The sequence below is a fragment of the Nilaparvata lugens genome, chromosome 12 (assembly GCF_014356525.2).
Source record: "Nilaparvata lugens isolate BPH chromosome 12, ASM1435652v1, whole genome shotgun sequence".
In the NCBI taxonomy this organism is placed as follows: Eukaryota; Metazoa; Arthropoda; class Insecta; order Hemiptera; family Delphacidae; genus Nilaparvata; species Nilaparvata lugens.
Window position 1 is genome coordinate 5,044,482 of NC_052515.1, and position 21,805 is coordinate 5,066,286.

A 21,805-nucleotide genomic window follows, 5' to 3' on the forward strand; every position below is an offset into this window, starting at 1 on the left:
AATTTCAATTAATTTAATTCCCTATTTAATATTCTGGAGTTTACATAGTTGACTACATCATTATGCTTTCAATAAATTAGAATCAGCTCGATCTGAACAATCAGTTGCAAGCTACAGCAATGGAAGTAGCAATGGATGGTCAATTGATCGTCGAATAACTACCATTTCGCTATTCTTTTATTTGATTGTGATTTAAAAAAAATATATAATCATGACATGTTCACTGATAGTTCCCCGTACTATCCATGTCTAGTCTCAGGTGTAAAGGCGGATTCACACGTATCAGTGAAATTATAAACTTCCCATAAGTTCTATAGAGACTTTAACCACTCAGCTTGACTGAGAGAGTATGAAGATTCCCATAAGAACGTATGGGAATAGTATTCTTACTTTACCGGACACTCACTCATACCATAGATAAACAATAGCATGAGTTTATGTTTATCTCATGCTATTGTTTATCTATGCTCATACTGGTATGTGGATATCCGTCTGAATTGGGCCTTTTATCTACCTTTCAGGACTTCTGAATTCTTACAAAAAAGGCACCTATAAAAATTCTGAAATATATTTTCTAATAGAGTAGATGATGTCAATTGAATATCAAAATTAAATGTTAATGAGGGATTTTATTCCTGGATTGAGATCAATAAAGCATAAAGCGTACTTACTCTTGCGATGTTCCAGCCGCTTGTAAGCCGGGTTGCCAAAACTGAAACAAACCAAAATGCTACATCAAACTGCGAGAAAACACCAGCAAATATAGTTATACAATCAGGAGAGACTTACACAAAATCTATAAGAAATGTTCATGGAGAATGAAAATTAATAGATGAATTGGAATGTCAATATTGTTAAGAAAGTTGAATCTTACTTTGATCAAAATGGGATTCGGCGGGAATGATGGGATGACATTGGAATTTGATACTTTTGTATTTGCTTTGGAGCTTTATAAACGAGAAAATATACAAGGAGTATTTTCATAATATTACAGTGGAGGAATGAGTTGCATTGCAATTGATTGATTTATAGTGAGTTAACGACGTTATAAAATCAGTGTATGTTGCCAATCCTCCAAAATGCTTTTTCCACTGCCTTCATTAGTAGATATACTGTATCTGTGATTCAATTCATCCCTGTGTATCAGATATAGCCTAATATCAATTGCTTACTCTTGTATAATAATCAATTCTATCTCAATAAGATTTTATTCAACTAGAAAATGTATCGTTTCATGATTTGATTTGAGCACTATCAAAATTGAGATAAAATGCGAAAGTCATTTCATAAATAATGCACAACAACAATTCTTATCACTTGCATTTTTCAATTTACACTAAAATATGTCTGAATTCCTTCAATGTAGTCTCCCTGCTTCTTAATGATCGAATCCCAACGAGTTGGAAGCCTAACTATAAATCTATCGAAGGACTATTTGCATTGTCTGATGACAGGCAAGGATATATATGTTTATAACATTTGTATTGTGCAACTTGTGTTAAGGAGGCAAGTTTTGGGTTTTTACCTGTTTGCCTCCGTATGCAAATGAACAGGGTGTCCACTGAATCCGGCTTAGGAAATTCCCGTACAATCCCCGTATATTTCACGTTTTTCCCGCCGGTTATAACACATGATTAATATGTAAAAATATGGGTTGTAAGCGGAGGGTGGGTGGTTATGGGGTATAGGGTTACTCAGAAGGGTGGTCATTTGGAAAAAATAATATTCTTAAATAACAATATCAAAAGTAAATCAGCATGTTTTACATCAAAATGTAGCACCATTATACGATGATAACTGTAAATTGTATTCCGAATAATATAGAAAACAAACTCTGCCCTTAATGGCCTTAATTAATATAGAATTAGCAAAGTAGCTAATTGACGGAAGTGTCAAAAAAAATTCCCGTGAAATTCCAATACATTTTCCGCCCAAATGAAATTCACGTACAATTCCCGGTTTTCCCGATTTACCCGCCCCGTGGACATCCTGATAAATTTTCTGTATGTATATAATTTTCTGTATGTAAATAAATAAATATATATCAAACCAATGGTAATCAGGTGCTGACTATAACGTGATTTAGTTAGGATGGGTACTCACAGCAGCAGGATAGGAGGCGGGCGACGGCGCCAGGCCGAGCGAGGCGAGTGAAGCGGCGGCTGCCTTGTTGTGAATGGCGGTGGCCGACACAATCTGCGCAGACGACATCGACGACATTGTCTGCAGCGCCTTCTCCTTGGCAGCATGGTCCTGCGGCACCACCTGCACACGTCAAAATGCACGCTCAAGGGCTAGCTCATTCACAACAAGGCCGGCCACCACTACTGCCGTCACCTGCACTGCTCTTTGCACCCCCACCACAGTCAGATGCAAAAGTGAGATAGGAAGGTCGAAGAGGTTAAAGGTCAATGTATTTAGCAAGGTCAGTGTGAAAGTGAATATGCTTGATGCAACAGTAAGAAGTCAACGAAGGGTTGGAGGAGCTTTGAGTCGAACATCGTACTCAAGAATGTGTTGAAAACCAGAATTCACCCACAGTATCCCTGCTTGTCGTAGGAGGCGACTAAAAGGGACCCCAATGCAACTCCAGAAGTTGCCTTGCCTTCAAACCCACGGGATCTGACCCATCAGGGCAGTTTCGGAAGGGGCAAAAAGAAAAACCCAAGAGACCAGGAATGGGTGAAACTTCAGGCACAAATGCGGGTCAAGAGGCTGAGTCGAAGCTGACCAGGTGCCCTAGAGGCACAATCTGGCGATCCATCCTTCAGCGGAAGGACCTACGAAAAAGCTAGGAGTGGAACTCACGTAGGTCACGAGTTTTGGGTGGAGAGACCAAGCCTCACCACTGCTCAAAGAAAGGCGGTCATTTAGGCAAAACTTCTTGGGAGAGGGAGTTTATATTCAAACCCACGGGATCTGACCCATCAGGGCAGTTTCAGAAGGGGCAAAAAGAAAAACCCAAGAGACCAGGAATGGGTGAAACTCCAGGCGCAAATGTGGGTCAAGAGGCTGAGTCAAGGGTGGCCGGGCGCCCTAGAGGCAGCTTGGCCGCCCCTACCTCAGCGGAAGGTCCTTCAAAGAAGGCCAGGAGTGGAAGTCACGTAGGTCATGAGGACTAATCAGATGAAGAGACTGCCAAGCATATCACACTGGATTGCGACAAGCAACCAGGTGATGAATGGGATGTTAGTATAGGGAAAAACTCCTGGTTCTTGTAAAGGACACAGGTGTTAGTTTGCCTTACTAACATACTACTTGGGAACATAATAAGCTTCGGTTGACGTGTGGGGTTCTTTGAACCTTTGGATCCTTAATCCGTCCCTTCAAAAACAATAAACAATAAGGGTTGACGGTAAGGGTTCAAAGTCAAGGTAATTAATAACGAGGTCAGTCTTTATCCTCAAAAATGCTCTTGGCACAGGTTAGTGAGCAAGTCACTGATTTTGATACATAAATGAGAGGTCAAGGTCAATATAGACCAAGGTCGATAAGGGTCAGTTCTTGAAGTCAAGGTAATTAATAACAAGGTAAGGCACCACCATCTATGTTCTTGAATCAGGTCAAAGTGCCAATGAGTGATTTTGATGTAGAAGTGAGAGGTCAAGAAGGTAAGGTTCAAAGGTTAAAGTCATTGTTAACAATTTCAAGGTCATTGATAACAAAGTTATTCGTCCACCTGTCACCCTCACAACACACTTGCCTCGGTATTTAGTCAGTTTGGGAAATGAGTAGTTTTGATGCAAAAGTGGAAGATCAGAGGAAGACAGAGGAAATGTCAAGAGAGATAAGAGTCAGTAGAAGTGTCAAGTCTCATGGTCGAGGAAAATCAAGGTCAACAACGTTGATAACATAATCAGACATATGTCTTGACTCAATGGTAAACATTAGTCAGATGCTAAATGAGCGGTTTTGATCCTAAAGTGAAAGATCAAGGTCAATCAGGTTAATATCAAGGTTCATAACAAGGTCCAAGAAACTGGACATATTTACTACAGTTGAGTAAAGAATGAGGCACTCAGTCAAAGTTCTATGCATTGGTTAGTGTGAAGTGCAGAGGCTGATGTAAAATATCGACGATAAGTCATTTACTTTCATCAAGGGCATGGTCATTTAATATGTCAAGACTAAGGATAAGGATAAATCAAGGATAAGACTCTTGCCACTGCTACAGTTTCAAGTATTGGTCAGTATCTAATGCAATGTTCTTGCTCTCAAACTACAGAGTTCAGATACAGAGAAACCTGTTCAATTATGACAAAATACCATTAAATAAATTTTGGAAGCAAATCCTCTATCTTATAAGGATCAATTAAAAAGGTACTAGACTAAAAAAAACTAGAAAGAATTTAGAAAAAAATGTGGAAATAATGTAGTAAATTTTAGGTGAAACGAATTGCAAATTTTATAATTGATTGAATTTGATTTTAATATTCGCATTTCTAGTTGGTAGATCACAGTTAGAATATCTATTCCAAATTTACGATCAAACCATCACTAATAATATAAATAAACAACAAGTAACAATGTTTACTTTTTGAATTTCATAAATTTATTATATTTTCCATAAATCGACCATCATCACAAGGTTACAAATATTTTATTACTGAACATTGGAATCGCAATATTTTCAATAAATTTTCAGGGAAATCAAGTATTTTTATACAAATGATTCCACCAGAGTTTCACAATAGGATAGAGACAGAGATTACAAGACCAAACCACATCTTCCAAGCAAGAAAAGCCCCGTTAGTACCTCGAAAGTGCAACTTTAATTTACAAAAGGGATGAAAGGATTCAATATGAACTCAACTTATGCATCTTCTTTTTCAATAATTTCCATATTCTCCAAAATTGTTTAGAAGATTTGAATTGAAGAGATTTCAAGTAAAACCCTTATTATTATAGAATATCAGTTATTTATATTCTTTGATGGTTCAATTTATCCCTTCCCCAAAGCAAATCCTAATTTTCAGTAGAGTATTTATTAGTAATTTTATTATTTCGTCAACTCCACTTCAATTTTCCTCAAATTATGTCTGAACTTTTACAAGACTTTTATCTATTTCTTCATTCTAGGAGGAAATAATTCTCCTCCCTCTTGCTATATTCTTCTATTCTGTTTCTACTATACTATTATTATTCTATTTATCATCATTATTCTTGGTTTCCACCCATTTCTTGATTTTATACTAACCATAATGCAATTAGTTACTTTGCATATACGCTTTCAAACAAATTTCTTTTTTTACCATGATCCATTCTTTACGGATTATGCATTACGTTTTCCTAACAGTATTTATATTTTTTATATTTATTTATTTATTCACCAAAAATATTCACAATACAATGTATATACAAAATAAAGCCACGGGATACACCCAAAACGGCTTTAATTGAAATACATAATTAATGAAAAACAGTTCTAGCTTGGAAACTAAAATCAAATTACTAAATCAATTTAGTTTCTGTACAAAGAGCCCCCCTAATCGTCCACTACAAAATCCTTTTGCATGATACAAAACTCCTTATGGATTACGCATTACGTGAGCAGGTTGATGATATAGAATACATGATTTTCAATGCTCATGTAAAATTCAATACTCTATAACTTCCGGCCAATCTTCTATACCTTTGTCAGTCTATATACTTCGATTTCCGTTGTACTCTTCCTCAGCATAATCCTCGATAAATCATCTATTACAATATCTTCCAGTAAGCAAGCCGCTGTATGTCTGCATACACCCTTAGGCTAGACACACACCAGTTAGTAAAGACAAGACAAGACATGATCAGACACGTTTAGTAACAATACTTCACATAGCTGCTTGTGACGCAACTCACACTGATTAGTCATTGCAATTAGACACAAGCAACTATGTGAAGTATTGTGACTAAAAGTGTCTGATCATGTCTTGTCTTGTCTTGACTAACTGGTGTGTGCCAAGCCTTAGTCCACTTTCTTTATAACTGATCATTTTTCCTGCTTTCCTATTAACATTATAAACCTACAAAAATCATTCACTAATTCTTCCTCAACAAACGGTTTTTATCAATTTAAAAAATTCATTTACTATATTACTGTTACTTATGTCACTACATAACAATCGAGATCATTATTCCTCACACTTTTCCATGTCGCTCTCCAATCATTGGACGCTATCCATATTCTTCCATCTTTCGTTTTACAAATTTCACAAACTTTCCATTTTACCATATGTTCTATATCTTTCACAACGAATCTGAGTAGAACTAGCGTAGAAAATGAGACGAGTTCACAGGGATAAGATAAGGGAGAAAAGGGTAGGTGTTATTACAGTGTTATTATAATCTCTTCAGACTGTCAGCATCTCTTATACATAACAAGCTTCATTCAATGCTTCCTACTAGTGTTTCAATGCTTATTTTAGTGGTTAAACTTGGATTCTCACATATTAGTATTTAGTATAAGTGAACATGACCGGTCCAGTGAAAACATAATTCCCTATGAGTTCATATTGGACTATTCCCACTCAGTCTGGTCAAGCGAGTATGAATAGTCCCATTAAAACTTATAGGAATAATATTCATACTGTACCGGATGCGTTCACTGATACTGATATGTTGCAATCCATAAAACTGTATAATTTGTATTGATGTGGTTCAGAGGCTAGAATCTATAGTGAGGTCCACGTTAAAATGACAGTATTTGATTAACTTTGATACTACTATCCTTGTCTATAATTCGACAAAGCAGGTAGTACTATCCTTGATGAAAATACTCCCGTTAACGTCCCCGTCATGCGTTTCGCACCGGTGTGCGAGAGGCTTAAGATCAAACTGCTTGATAATATTGTTCTAAGATAGCTAGAAAATAGAAGTTTAATAGAGTGGGCATTACTGTCCTAGCTTCGCCATGTCATCGAATGAAGATTTTATGAAACTGAAGGTACTTAGTTGAGAAATTATTTTGGCATAAATATAATAAGTACTATTTTAAAAGAATATTTGCATATTTTCGTTAATTTTTGAACAGATATTTTGGCATGAATATAATAAGTACTATTTTAAAATAATATTTGCATATTTTCGTTAATTTTTGAACATGATGAATGTTTAGTGTTTGATGTATTTATAAATTAATGTATTTTCCTCACAAGCATAACAACGTTTTTTTGAAGGATCATGCTGACCCTATTATATGTATTTATACGTATTTTTTGTACTGATGATGTTGTTTATTTTGTCTTTGGAAAACCCAATTATTTATTTAAACAAACTGAAGGTACTAGGTGAGAAATTATTTTGGCACATATTATAAATAAGTGTACTTCATCAAAACAATCTTTGCATATTTTCTTCTCTAACAACATGGTGTATAGTCTTGGACTATTTTTAAGTTTTTGAAACTGATTATGATTTGTTTATTTTGTCTTTGGAAAAACCAATTATTCATTTTGAACAAACTGAAGTTACTAAGTTGAGAAATTATTTTGTCATTATTCTTTTTTAAAGAATCTTTATGCAAAAATTCTTCAAAACAATCTTTGCATAATATTTTCTTCTCTGAGAGCATGGCAAAGGTTTAGAATCTGAATCTTGGACTACTACTATGTATTTTTTGAAACTTAATATGCTTTGTTTATTTTGTCTTTGTCTAGAATAACCAATTATTTATTTTAAACAAACTGGAGTTACTTAGCTGAGAAATTATTTTGGCACATATTATAGATTAGTGTACTTTTTCAAAAGAATCTTTGCATATTTTCTTCTCTAAGAACATGGCATAGGCTTAGAATCTTGGACTACTTCTATGTATATTTTTTTAAACTGAATTTGTTTTGTTTATTTTGACTTTGTTTAGAAAAACCAATTATTTATTCTAAACAAACTGAAGATACTTAGTTAAGAAATTATTTTTTCCTACAGTTACGTTGAAAAGTGGCCATTGCTGCACTGATTACAGAACGCAAAGAATCACTTTTCCGCTCTAGTGCGGGAAAAAATTTTCTGCACTCCAGATTTGCAACATGGCAACGCAAAATACTTAGTAGGTTATATGGAGCAACAGTGCAGCAAAATCAAAATGAAGTTGGTAACAGTGACTGGGCTGCTATAGTGAGCAGAGGTGCAACCAAGCACAACGCGCTAATTATTAGTATTAGATATTATAACCAAGGACAACATTTTTATTCATTTGACAATAAATTAAGGTTTTTATCAATAATAAAATTACACAGAAAAACATTTGATGCTTTCAGGCAATTTTACCATAATTACCCACTTTTCATATTCAATGGTAACTGTAGGAAAAACTTAATGTGAAATACGTGCGCAAGTTCCTCTGCTGCACTCAACAAACCATTCCGTAACGTTTCTTTCGGTGCAGCAAACTGTCACTTTGCGCACTAGTTGCACAAATAACTATGGCACATTATATTAAATTAATTTACTTCTTCAAAACAATCTTTGCATGTTTTCTTCTCTAAGAACATGACAAAGGTTTAGAATCTTGGACTATTTATATGATTTTTTGGAAGTGAATATGTTTTGTTAATTAATTTGTATAGTTGGGTTTGATGCTGACAGTGTGAAGGGCTGGATGCCGCCGCCGCCGCCCATGTACACATGCTTATACTGACCACTTTCAACTTTGCCTGTATTTCTCGCAGTTTCCTCCGCGCCAGCACCTGGATGTGGGAGCTCACTTGCTTTCTCGTTCTCGTCTTCCCAGTGCGCAGCTTTATGTACCTCGCTATCAACTCGTTTCGTCCTGCAACACACAAAGGTCAAATTATTGATAAAACCAATTCACATATCAATTAGTCAATTAATATCAATAAATCATAAGTGTTTTATACAAAAAATAGGCTACACAATGTTCCAGAAAATATATAACAGCCGAAGACCATACTATAGATTCTACACTAAATTTGCAACAAGAAATGTTCAGAAAAATTTTCTCATATCTATATTAGTTTTAGAGTTGTATCGATTTTTCGATATTTTTGAAAAACTTCAATAACTTGAAAACTATCAGTCAAAATCAAATTCAAAGGTTATTGTTGGAGAGAGGAAGAAATTTCCAATAAGATTCATCCAATTTGGTAATTTGTTTGACGATTTTGAACTTTTAATGAGCGTTCAAATTGTTTGAAATTTGGCTTTAAACTCCACGAATGTACTTTTTTCAACACAGAAAATTCAAAAACGTCAAACAACGGAGCAAATTATATGACTCTTATTGAAAATTTCTTCCTCTTTCCAACCATATCCTTTGAATAAGATTTGACCAATGGTTTTCAAGTTATTGAAGTTTTTAAAAAAATATCTAAAAATGTATATATCTTGAAATCTAAGGTCGATATAAGTAATCGATAATTTTACTGAACATTTTTAGTTGCAAATTGAATGTTGAATCCATGGTCTTCAGCAGCTTCACCTTTTGTGAGACACTCTGTATAATAAAGGTACTAGTAATTCTATATAATTGAAAATTCAATTAGCCCTATAAAATGCATTATTAACAACTAGCAGGTAACCCGTGCTTTGCACTAGGGAAAATTTTGTGTTGTAAAATGCAATCTCCTGACCAGGAAACATAATAAAATACAATAATAGTTCATTATTTTGTCAAAATTACTTGGATGATCTTCATCAGAGTTGAAAATTTCCAGCAAAAAGATTGGTTGATTGGTCTTGAACCCGCAACCTTTCATCCATGAGTCGCGTTTGCTACCAATGAAGCTACGGAATCATTTGAGAAAGCTGTTTGGTTGGCATTTTATAGTTACGTAAAATTTTAATCACAAATTGAACGAATTCGTTTCAATTATTAATTGATGTCCATCCACGGTGAATTCAGAATCTTCATGTAAAATTGCAAGTTAATCAGTTCATTAGGTCATAAGAAGTGATAATGCGTCATTCATGTGCCTCCTATCCCTCACAACATGTATAAGCCAATACCTTCTATCAGAGACAATAGAATATCCTTATTCCTAAAATAGTAGTAGCCTATTCTTTTCTCTATGCGTCTATATACCCTAGTAGTTTCAATTTCCATCAGACTATTTTCGTGCGGTTGACTAAAGTGATTTTCTAAAATAAAAATTACAAATTTACTTGAAGTAATAATATTGAAAATAAAATTAGTTATAGTTGGTGGTTATATTGTTGGGTATACATAAACTTATTCTGATAAAAAAGTTGTATAATTACTAAAAAACGTATTATTTATAGATAACTAATCAATTATTTGTATTCAATTATAACCTTACTAAATTGATGGAAAGGATGTGTTAAGGGCGAGTTTTCACTTTCCATTTTGTAGTTCAAATGGATAAGTAATGAGTGATATGATAGTATAATCGCTCCTATTGCTTTTAATTCTCACTTTCCTCACATCAGTTCTCCCTTCTCGCTTCTCACACCTTTTACTCTCTATACTTTCGCTTTTTTCGCCAAGCTTCACAACAAAATGAAGCGGCAGTCAATGTGAGAGCATCATCACTGCAGGGATGAAGGGAGCGAAAAGTCGAGCGATTTTGAGGCAAACAGAAGGAAGGACAGCCGAAGGGCCAAGAAACAGGGAATAAGGGACAGGACAGGCGAGGAGCAGCCAAGCAGAAGCAAGTCAGGGAATGGTCGAGAAGGAGGAGGAGGAAGGAAGAGACAGGGAAGAAGGAAGATATCCCGTTTTCCCTCTTGGGCACTAATTGCACATTCTTCACATAGTTTCTGTCTTCCACTTCTGCTTTACAAACACCGTCTCAGTTCTCCTCCTCCTCCTCCTCCTCCTCCTACACCCCTCCTCCTCTATCAACTCCTCTACGCCTTCAAACTCATATTCTCCTTCTTTTTCGTCAACTTGTGATTCTTCTTCTTTTCTTGTTACTTTCCTTCTTCTTTTTTCTTAATTTTCTTCTTCATTTTTCTTTTTTCTTCTTCTTCTTCTTCCTCTTCTTCTTTTTCATCATATTGGCACCACAGTTTGCCGTCCTCCCTTCTCCGGTACCTCATTCTCAATGTCTCTGTGACTTGTTTTTTATATTTATTTATTTTTGCTGAGGATAGTGTCCACATTAGTTCCCGGCTTGTGCTTGAGTAATGAAACTGATGATGATGATGATGATGATGATGATGATGAAATATGACAGTAGACCTACAGCTTCAGGTGGTTTCCGAACCATCGAGAAGAGATTTTATAAACATAAGGTAACTGGAGTAAACTTATAAAAATTGTTAGGATAATGCCCACTTAGGCCCAAATTCACTAAAAACGAAAACTAGGTTTGAGCGGCAGTTGGTTTCTAAGTCAGATGATTTTGAATTGGTTTTGTTATATGATTTTTTGTTTATTTAGAATCAACTGACGCTAAAGCGAAGTTTTCGTTTTGGTGAAGTGTGGGTAATGAAACTGTTGATGATGAAATATGAGAGTTGACCTACAGCTTTAGGTGGTTTCCGAACCATTGGGAAGAGATTTTCATACATGGTAACTAGCAAAAGTTCGACCCTCTGTGCCCCGTCCTTCCTTATATTCTTACCACTGGACTTCCAATTTTATCAAACAGGCTCAAGATTATAAATCAGTAGGTCTAAAATAACAATTATTACCAATTTCTTAATTATTGTGCAATTTCTAATTTCGAATAACTTATTGCCAGTTGTTTTCCACGGTAATAAACATTATTTAAGTTGTTTTCAGTTCAACGATTTACGAACAACTACTAAACTACTTGCATGGCAAAAACTGTTGAATAACATTATTATAATAATAGTATGCCAAGTGCGGTTAAATTAACATGACGTCAATAACACTGAACAAAGAAACACTTAAATTGTCGGATGCATGCAAAATCGTTGGAAACCATGTTTTTCCGGTCTTGTTAGCTTTTTCCTTCATTTTATACATTCGCTTTTCCTTCTTTACACCACTTACTATTCTTTTTAAACGCTCTCTTTCTCAATTTCCTCTCCCATTTCTTCTCTTCTATGCTCTATTTTCTTTCTCTCTTCTCCTTCTAGCCGCCATCTTTTTCTATTTCAAACAGTAACAGGTTTTTACCTTTCACCGTTGAAATAGCGTTACTCTATGATTACTTATTGCATGAGCGATTAACATTGACTGCATTGAATTAATAACTACAGTAACTAGGTGCTCCGTCACAGAAGTTAGTTGATAGTGTTTTTTATCGCAAACACTTTTTCAATTACATCCAATCTAGCCAGTCTAATTTATCTTTCAATTCATATCCAATTTGATCAGTTCACCGTATTTGTCTTGATACAACTTTTATTACTTCACTTGAATATTATAAGTGATTTAATTTCTTTATAAGGTAAAGTATTTTTTTTTGTAATTCTCACGTTGACATGAATATCAAATTTAAGTTTCACAAAGCTCTTACAGTGTCAGTATAATACTTTTTGTTAATTATTAATTTATCAGGAAGCATAAGCATCTCGTTTCAATTACATTCAATCTAGCCTGTCCAATTTATCTGCCAATTAATTCATAACCAATTTGATCAACTCAGCGTACATCTCTAGTGATCTCTAGATCACTTCACTTGAATTATAAGTGATTAATATTTCTTTATTAGGTAGAGTATTTTTTTTTTTTTATTTCTCACGTTGACATGAATATCAAATTTAAGTTTCACAAAGCTCTTACAGTGTCAGTATAATACTTTTTGTTAATTATTAATTTATCAGGAAGCATAAGCATCTCGTTTCAATTACATTCAATCTAGCCTGTCCAATTTATCTGCCAATTAATTCATAACCAATTTGATCAACTCAGCGTACATCTCTAGTGATCTCTAGATCACTTCACTTGAATTACGAGTAACAGTTAAATATTTTCTTTATTTGGTGTAGAATTTTAAAAAAATTCTCAAGTTGACATGGATATCAAGTTCATATCAAATTTCATTTTCACAAAGCTCTTACAGTGTCAGTATAATACTTTTTGTTAATTATTAATTTATCAGGAAGCATAAGCATCTCGTTTCAATTACATTCAATCTAGCCTGTCCAATTTATCTGCCAATTAATTCATAACCAATTTGATCAACTCAGCGTACATCTCTAGTGATCTCTAGATCATTTCACAAGTAATAGTAATATATTTTCTGTATTTGATGTAGAAATTTTTAGAATTTCTCACGTTGACATGGATATCAAGTTCATATAAAATTTAATTTTCACAAAGCTCTTACAGTGTCAGTATAATACTTTTTGTTAATTATTAATATATCAGGGCATTATGGGGAGGCATTAGCTTCTCTTATTAATTATTTGTTGAGAGAATATGATGCGGTAATCTATGTTAAGAGAAGGATGAAGAGAACGGGACATGATAAGGGTAAGAGAGAAAAAAAATCAGGCTGGATGAAGATAAAGTACATGAGATGAAATACTACACTGGACAGCAAAAATTTGAAATAATCAGAATAACAAGGAATGAAACAATATTGTATCAATACAATATTGTATCATTCTTAGGTAAAGAAAAATTACAATACAAAAAAATTATTGAAAAAGTATATTTATTGATAATTATTCTGAGAAGATTAAAGTAGTGTAGTAGTGTTGATGATGAAGATGAAAGAATGTTACAAGAGAAACAGGACTAGAAAAAGGAGGAGGAGAAGAAAGATGAAGAGGTGTTGAGAGAGAAGAAGGAGAATGAAGAGTAGGAGAGACAGGAGCAGGACAAACAAAACTTTGGTGGATGAATAGAAGAAAATGGAGATGATGAAGGCGAATTTGGAATGAAAGATGCGGAATGTACGACTGAGAAGATGAGAAGAATGGAAAAGAAGTGAAGAAGGAACAAAAATACAAAAGAGTAAGAAAACAAATAGGATAAAGACAAAATTTTTCATAGCGCTCTCATTCTCTCTTTTTTCTCCTTCTCTCACTCCATGTCTCATTCATGTGCTCACCCTGTCTTTCTCACTCTCTCTTTTTCACTCTATTTCTTATCCTCGATATCCTCTCTGAAAATGGTATCCTCGATACCCTCTCTGAGAATGGACTTCTTAAGGTCCAAACTTCATCGTTTCATGTGAAAACGTTACTTTTATACCTTAACTTTCTCATATTTCATAATTTTTCTTGCTCAATATAATAGAACTCTTTAGTTTATTTTACTACAACTCTTTATTTCACTTCTACTATGGTATTTATTTATAACGCTAGAAGGTAAGTTGAATATTGTATTGTTAAACACATTAATAAAGGAATCTGAATCTGAATCTCCCTCATAGACTCACACTCAATAGCTCTCCTGCCCTTTTCTCTTTCTCATAGACAAACACTCACACTCAATAAATCTCTCTCTCTCTGTCTCTCTTAGACCAATCAGTATTTTACCTGCATTGTCCAAAGTGCTAGAAAGACTCATTCATGCTCAAGTTGTAAAATTTCTAGACAACAATAGTAAGCTTCATAACTATCAATCAGGCTTTAGAAAATTCCATTCAACTGAGACAGCTCTGCTTCGTGTCACTGATGATATAAGGTTAGCTATGGACCAAAGAAAATGCACCATCCTCACCCTATTTGATTTTTCTAAAGCATTCGATACTGTTGATCATACAGTCGGAATTTCCGAATCATTTTTGAAGCCTAGTATTTCATCAAATTTTGTTGCATTGCCTGGATATAATCTTTTCCGGAATGATAGATTAAATAAAGCTTGTGGGGGTGTAGCAATTTATGTGAAAGATGGTATCAAAACAAAAGTTTTAATCACATCTAAACAAGAGTATTGTTCCAGACCAGAGTTTATGCTACTTGAATTATCCTTATCTAGTAATGATAAATTACTCGTTGGTATCTGTTATCGCCCACCAAAATAGGTCATTTCACAGATTTCGAAGATGCCTTGCTTTCTCTCTTATGCCTTGTTATAACCGTATACTAGTTATGGGGGATATGAACACCGACTTGAACATGACGAATCGTAACTTTGACTACTTTCAACTGACTACAATTTTCCAATGCCTAAACATGACTATTTTACCCCTCGATCCAACTCATCATACTAATGAATCTACACACTCATTGACCTTCTCATTGTTAGTGATCCCAATGAGGTTGTTCAAGCAGGCCAAATCTCAGTCCCAGCTATTTCTAGACATGATTTGATCTACTGTGTACTTTCCCATAAGATACCCAAGCCAGAACAGAAAATTATCACTTATAGAGACTTCAAAAGCTTTGATGAAGCCGCCTTCCTGACTGATGTGCTCAGACTCCATGGCATCAAATTGAAGCATTACCCTCAGTTGATGACATGGTCAAGACTTTCGAGAATTGGACTTTGACTTTGTATGACAAACATGCACCTTATGTGACAAGGAGGATTAATAGAAAACGACGAGTACCGTGGATGACTGAAGACATACTTGAGATGATGGGACGTAGAGACAAAGCACATAGAAAATTTAAAAAGACATTTGACTTGGACAGTTTGATAGAGTATAGGAGCCTTAGAAATAGGGTTAAACAGGAATTACGGAACTCAAAGATTAGGTACTTGAATTCGTTTATGACAAACAATAGACAAGACTCTAAATCACTTTGGCAGGGAATAAAGAATTCGGGCTTGGCAAACAGAAATCGAATCCACAAATTGACTTACCATTAAATAATATAAATGACCATTTCGTTTCACACTCTAACCAACGCGACGAAGTTGTCATTGCTAATCATATAGATGATCTTGAAGAGCAGGTTACAAACTTAGATTTACCAATCACTGATCAATTTCATTTCCATCCAATCTCAGAAGAAGACACTTTCAGAGCAATTCAACGTATTCATAGTAATGCTACGGTGTAGACAAAATTCCTATTAAATTTATCAAGAAGATGTTATTTGCTGTTTTACCAACCATTACATACATTTTCAACAAGTCACTTGAAGAAGGCATTTTCCCTGAAAACTGGAAGTTTGCTCTGGTTCGCCCTCTAAATAAAGTTCCATCACCCAATAAAGTTGAGGATTTTAGACCAATCAGTATTTTACCTGCATTGTCCAAAGTGCTAGAAAGACTCATTCATGCTCAAGTTGTAAAATTTCTAGACAACAATAGTAAGCTTCATAACTTTCAATCAGGCTTTAGAAAATTCCATTCAACTGAGACAGCTCTGCTTCGTGTCACTGATGATATAAGGTTAGCTATGGACCAAAGAAAATGCACCATCCTCACCCTATTTGATTTTTCTAAAGCATTCGATACTGTTGATCATACAGTCCTTCTGAATAAGTTGGCTATTCTTGGTTTCAGTCACAACTCGTTAGTTTGGTTTAAATCCTATCTATTAGGTAGGAAACAATGTGTATCTGTCGGTGACAAAAAGTCAACTTGGAAAACGTTATGCATGGAGTACCACAAGGTTCAATTTTAGGCCCTCTCCTCTTCACTTTGTATGCTAATGACCTTTCTTCCATTATCAAATTCTCCAGTTTCCATACTTATGCAGACGACCTTCAAATCTATTTAAGCTGTCCCATAACAAAATTAATGAAACAGTTGGAATAATGAATCAGGATATCAATTCGATAGTGGAATGGACAAAGAAAAATGGCCTTAAGCTTAATCCCATCAAAACACAACCCATTATAATTGGATATTCTCGTCTTATAAACAATATTGACCTTGAATCGATTCACAAAATTAGTGTAGACGGTAATGACATTCCTTACTGTAGCTCAGTTAAAAATTTAGGCATTATTATGAATAATACTCTTGACTGGTCAGAACAAGTGAACAAAACTTGTAAAAGGTATTCTCAGCCATGCATGCATTGAAGAAAATGCACGATATCCTCCCTAGAAACATTAAATTATTATTGGTTCAATCTCTCATCTTCCCACATTTAATGTATTGTAATTCTGTTCTTAATGATATGCAAGTCACTCTGAATGATAAACTACAGCGTTGCCAAAATTATTGTCTACGTTTCGTCTACTCTCTCCAACGCCATGATCATATCACCCCAGCCCACATTGCTAGTTCAACATTGAAGCTTCCCGATCAGAGGCTTTTTCGAATAGTCAAGCTTGTTAGAGATATCTTGAAATACGGTAATCCGAACTATTTTAAAGATGATTTCAAATTTGTCTCTGAAGGTAGGAGGATAGATGCTTCACATACTAGAACCGGAGAAAGTACTTTAAGGATACCCAATCATCGAACTACTATTTTCACAAAATCCTTCTTAGTCAGTGCCTGTCGTGCATGGAATACACTTCCTGTTTCTATCAGGTCTATCGAGAGCCGAGCGAGCTTCAACCTGACTTTAAAAAAACATATTTTGGAACAAATGACTGAAACTGTCCGGCCCTAGAACGATCACATGACAACCATCCCCACCCATTCCACCAATATAAACCTTTAAACCATGTATAGAACGAATTGTATATATATATATATATATATATATATATATTATATATATATATATATTATATAAACTCATGTTATTTCAATTATCCACTGCATACTGCTGTATATTACTGAAATTTGATAACCCTGATCTACTTTCAGCCTACTTCATTTTATTAATCAATTATTTGATCTTATCTACCTATATAATTATTTTACTTTATCAATTTTCTGTTTTTTTTCTCTTCAATATTTATTGATTAAAACTTTTACAATATTTCCATTAATAAATAAATCCTTAGTTTAAATAACGAAATTAACGTTTTGGTAGAGAGTTAGTGGGGAGGATATTTTTATTATTCTTCCGAAGAATGGACATTGATATGTCCAAAGCTCCGCCAATTTATGTAGATGCATAAAATATGATTATTATCTATAGTTATTATATTACAAATTGCTTTTTCATATCATATACAGTTCAATAGTTATTTTCTAGTCTATATTATGTAAATTCATCTATACCTTTGCTGTATTGTAAGCTATTTTAGATAAGTGTATAACCATATATATTGTAATCTACATAAATAAAGTACTCAATCATCAATCCTCGACTTTTTTTCTCTCTCTCTCTCTATAGTTATTATATTACAATTGCTTTTTCATATCATATACAGTTCAAAAATTATTTTCTTAGTCTATATTATGAAATTCATCTATAATTTTGCTGTATTGTAAGCTATTGTATATAAGTGTATACGCCAGTATATATTGTAATCTACATAAATAAAGTACTCAATCAATCAATCAATCCTCGACTTTTTCTCTTTCTTCTCTCTCTCCCTCTCTCTCACTCTCCCTCTCTCTCTCTCTCTCTCATAGACACTCAATATCTGAGCTTGATGTCAATTGAGCACAGCACTGCCACAATCAGCCTCAGTGCTGCTAGGATAGACACACAGGCAAGGAGCAGAACGGTGCACATCCAACAAAGGAGGAAGCCGTCGGTTCATGAGGTGTACGGCGGCGGCGGCGGCAAAGGAGCCTCATAAGGATAAGGAGGGACAAGGATGCACAGTTCGCTAAGGATGAGGAGAGACACGGATGGAGCAAACCTGCACAAAGGCGATGATGACAGTGCTTTTGCTGCTTGAAGCTTGATCTACTACTCTGTTGTTACACGGAGCAATGGAGCAATAGTGGTTGCTGGTTGATACTCCTTTGAAGGGTTGGATTAGGGGAAGGGGAAAGAGAGAGAGAGAGTGAGTGAGAGAATGAGAGAAGGATGAAGAGCGTTAGGGGAAAGAGTTTAGAGGATCATGTAGAAGGGTTAGAAGGGGTAAGGGGTAAGGATAGGAGTTGTTGACTTGAAGGAGGAAGAGCATTTGTCTGAGGTAGCCTGAGATTCACGGCAAGAATAAAGATAGGGATTGACAAGAGTAGTGGAGATTTGGGAGTTTTAGAAAATTATTGAAATTGATTCTCTCGTTAGCAGAGACAAGACAGATTGATTGAGTACTTTATTTATGTTTCAATGGTTCCAAATTTATGTTTCAATTGGTACATTATCAATGATTCCAAAATTCTTAACTCAATATTATTCGTTACAAGTGGTAATTGAGTGGAATATTTCTAATCAATTTATTAATTCAAGCCATTTAAATTCAAAATTTATAGTTTTCATGTTTATTTGTGACTAAAATTTTATAAAGTTGTACACGTGAAATTCTAGCCTTATCTTGGACTTTGTCACCTATAAATTTGGAAGAAAAATAGCACAAGGACTACTGTACCTTATTATTTTATCTACCAATGTTATTACATTAGTGTCATTTGCATTGTAGATAAAAATAAATAGGAAATATGTAGATTACAGTATAAATTATACTGGCTTATACACTGATATACAATAGCTTACAATACAGCAAAATTATAGATGAATTTACATAATATAGACTAAGAAAATAGTTATTGAACTGTATATGATATGAAAAATCAATTTGGAATAACTATAGATAATATTGTTATGCATCTACATAAATTGGCGGAGCAGCTTTGACATATCAATGTCCATTCTTCGGAAAAAATATTCAAAATATCCCTTCCACTAAATCTGTACCAAGACAGACAGAGAGAGATTAGATTAGATTAGATTTCTTTATTTATGTATGTTACAAAAATTACTGGCTTATACACTAATTTACATTGAATGACGGTAATGCTAATTATTCAACGAATTTTACAAAGTATAGAAAATTGATAAATGATAATAAAGATTGAATGCAATTAGAATAACGATAATATAAAATTGTAATGTAACTTCATAAATCGGCGGTGTTTCAACAAATAATTGTCGATTCTTTAAGAAGGATATAAAATAATATCCTTCCCATAAACACACGACCGGGAGGGAGAGAGATTGATTGTGTGATTTATAAATACATATAACAATATATACTTTCTAATTACTTATAATGCAGAGAGAGGGAGAGAGACAACAAGAAGAGGATGCAAGAGGGGAAGAAGGAGAAAGAAAGCTAGACTGAGACACAGAGTAGGATTAAGATTGAAAGATGAATATTTGAGAATGAGTTAAAGAGAATATAAAGAAATTATGGGGGGAAACGGAATAAAGTGAAGAAGGTGTGCAAGAAGAGGTGTTGAAGGTAGTAAAGAGGTGAGAAAGAGAAGTAGACTGAAGAAGTGGAGAGAAAAAAACGACAGAGAAGATGAAGAAGAAAAGAAAAAGGGAGTCAGATGATGATGTGATGAGGAAGAAGAAGAAAAAGACAGATGAAGAAGGAAAATGAAAAAGAAGGAAGAAAACAAGAGAAAAGAGGATTAAAAAGGAAGGGTAAGAGGAGGAATGGAAAAAGACGAAGAAAGTTTTCAAGTGTTTACATGCTTAATGTCCAATCCTGCCTTATCTCTATAAACTGGCTGAACCTAGTCATCAATTCCTACATTAAATTTCTATCCATCCTGACAACAAAGACAATACGATTGATTGTTGATTATAATATAATCAACATACATGATGATAATCAATACAAGCATATTATGTTTGTATTGTTGTTGCTAGCATTGAAATATGTGACGTTGCATATATTGATGTGTGTTCCTAGCATTCAGTCAATTCATCAACATACACGCACAAGACTTCGCCTAATATGCTTCATCATCAACAGCAAAAAATTAGGTAGGCTAATATTTTCTAGTGCTGGAAGGACCAAAATTTCCACAAAAATTATAAAATTAGTTCATGTAAATGCCGCCAGGTAGAAGTAGAGCTAACGTCTTGTTTAGTGTGCTAATGCTCCAGGCTTCAACATATAAGATCTATAGTTGCACTAACTATTCTTGGATTGAAAATATAGTGATAGTGAATAGTGTAATTTATAGTGAACGTCGCACGCACGCCAATGTGCAAGCAGGCGCAAGGAAATGCGTCACTCACTCGTAAACTGTTCTTGGAACAGTTTGGGGCTAAATAATAATAATAGACCACAACAACTACAACTAAACCAACTTTCCACAGATCAACGTGATTGTCTTTTCTTCACCACCTAATAGATTATATTTTACAAACTGATAATAATCTTCTAGGTCAGTAGTTAATGTTCTAGTTCGCAATACAATCGTAGTAGAGAAATATCATTTGAAGAACAAAAAATATTGATAATTCATACAAATTGATATAATTCGCAGTAAAATATTTAGAATACTATTCGTTGATATTATATATTATCATACTACTATCTAGAGAATTTCGAGGATATAATGAACAGCGATTCACTTGAAAATTGTAGAGTTATTCACTGTTATCATTTTGAATTAAATTATTCATTTTTGATACTACATTGAAAAAAACAAATTCCCCTTCCGGTAAGGCTCTTTTCAATCCTAGGTGAGTATAGTCTTCTACTACCCTAGGAAAATATGAAAACCCCAATCACATTCGATTTGAACGGTTCATTTCTACTAATAACTATTGTTTGCGATTCGATATAAATCTGTTCTCCTAGAGTAAACACAAGCAACAGACTTCAGAAAAACGGGTAGCAACGTCGTAAAACTGAGTTTAACTGCTCCAACTCCATTCGAACTCTGTTCTAACTCCAACTCCAAACTCTTGTTGTATTGATGCTATCCAGACGTTGCTAATTTTCGACCAACTCAACTAGAAACTGCATAACTATACTAGTTAACTACACATCTATATCTTCAACCAGTATGGTTTGTAAGGCAGCTCGTTTAACTGGACTAACGACTGCAAATAGGAGTCTACAGTAATGATGTTTTATTACTCCTCTGAATGCTTGTTATGTTTTTCAACTTCTATATCTCTTTGTCTAATGGCTGCTGGGTTTATGAGGCGTATGATTTTCCACTAGCAGGCTGAGCAGTGTCAAGTGGAAAGAA

General features: G+C 34.5%; 1 protein-coding gene across 7 annotated transcripts in view; it reads right to left on the bottom strand.

The window, feature by feature from the left end:
* The window catches only part of LOC111048488 (transcriptional enhancer factor TEF-1), a 154,647-nt gene that overhangs the window by 13,361 nt on the left and 119,481 nt on the right, over positions 1 to 21,805 (bottom strand). For 5 of the 7 annotated variants that reach the window (XM_039438761.1, XM_039438757.1, XM_039438763.1 and 2 more), the window contains 3 exons: positions 8,622 to 8,752; positions 2,104 to 2,265; positions 672 to 712 (listed from right to left, as the gene is read on the bottom strand). In XM_039438761.1, coding sequence (XP_039294695.1) covers positions 672 to 712; positions 2,104 to 2,265; positions 8,622 to 8,752 — 334 coding nt within the window. The remainder of the gene's footprint in view (positions 1 to 671; positions 713 to 2,103; positions 2,266 to 8,621; positions 8,753 to 21,805) is intronic. The other 2 variants (XM_039438758.1, XM_039438759.1) reach the window with 2 other exon arrangements.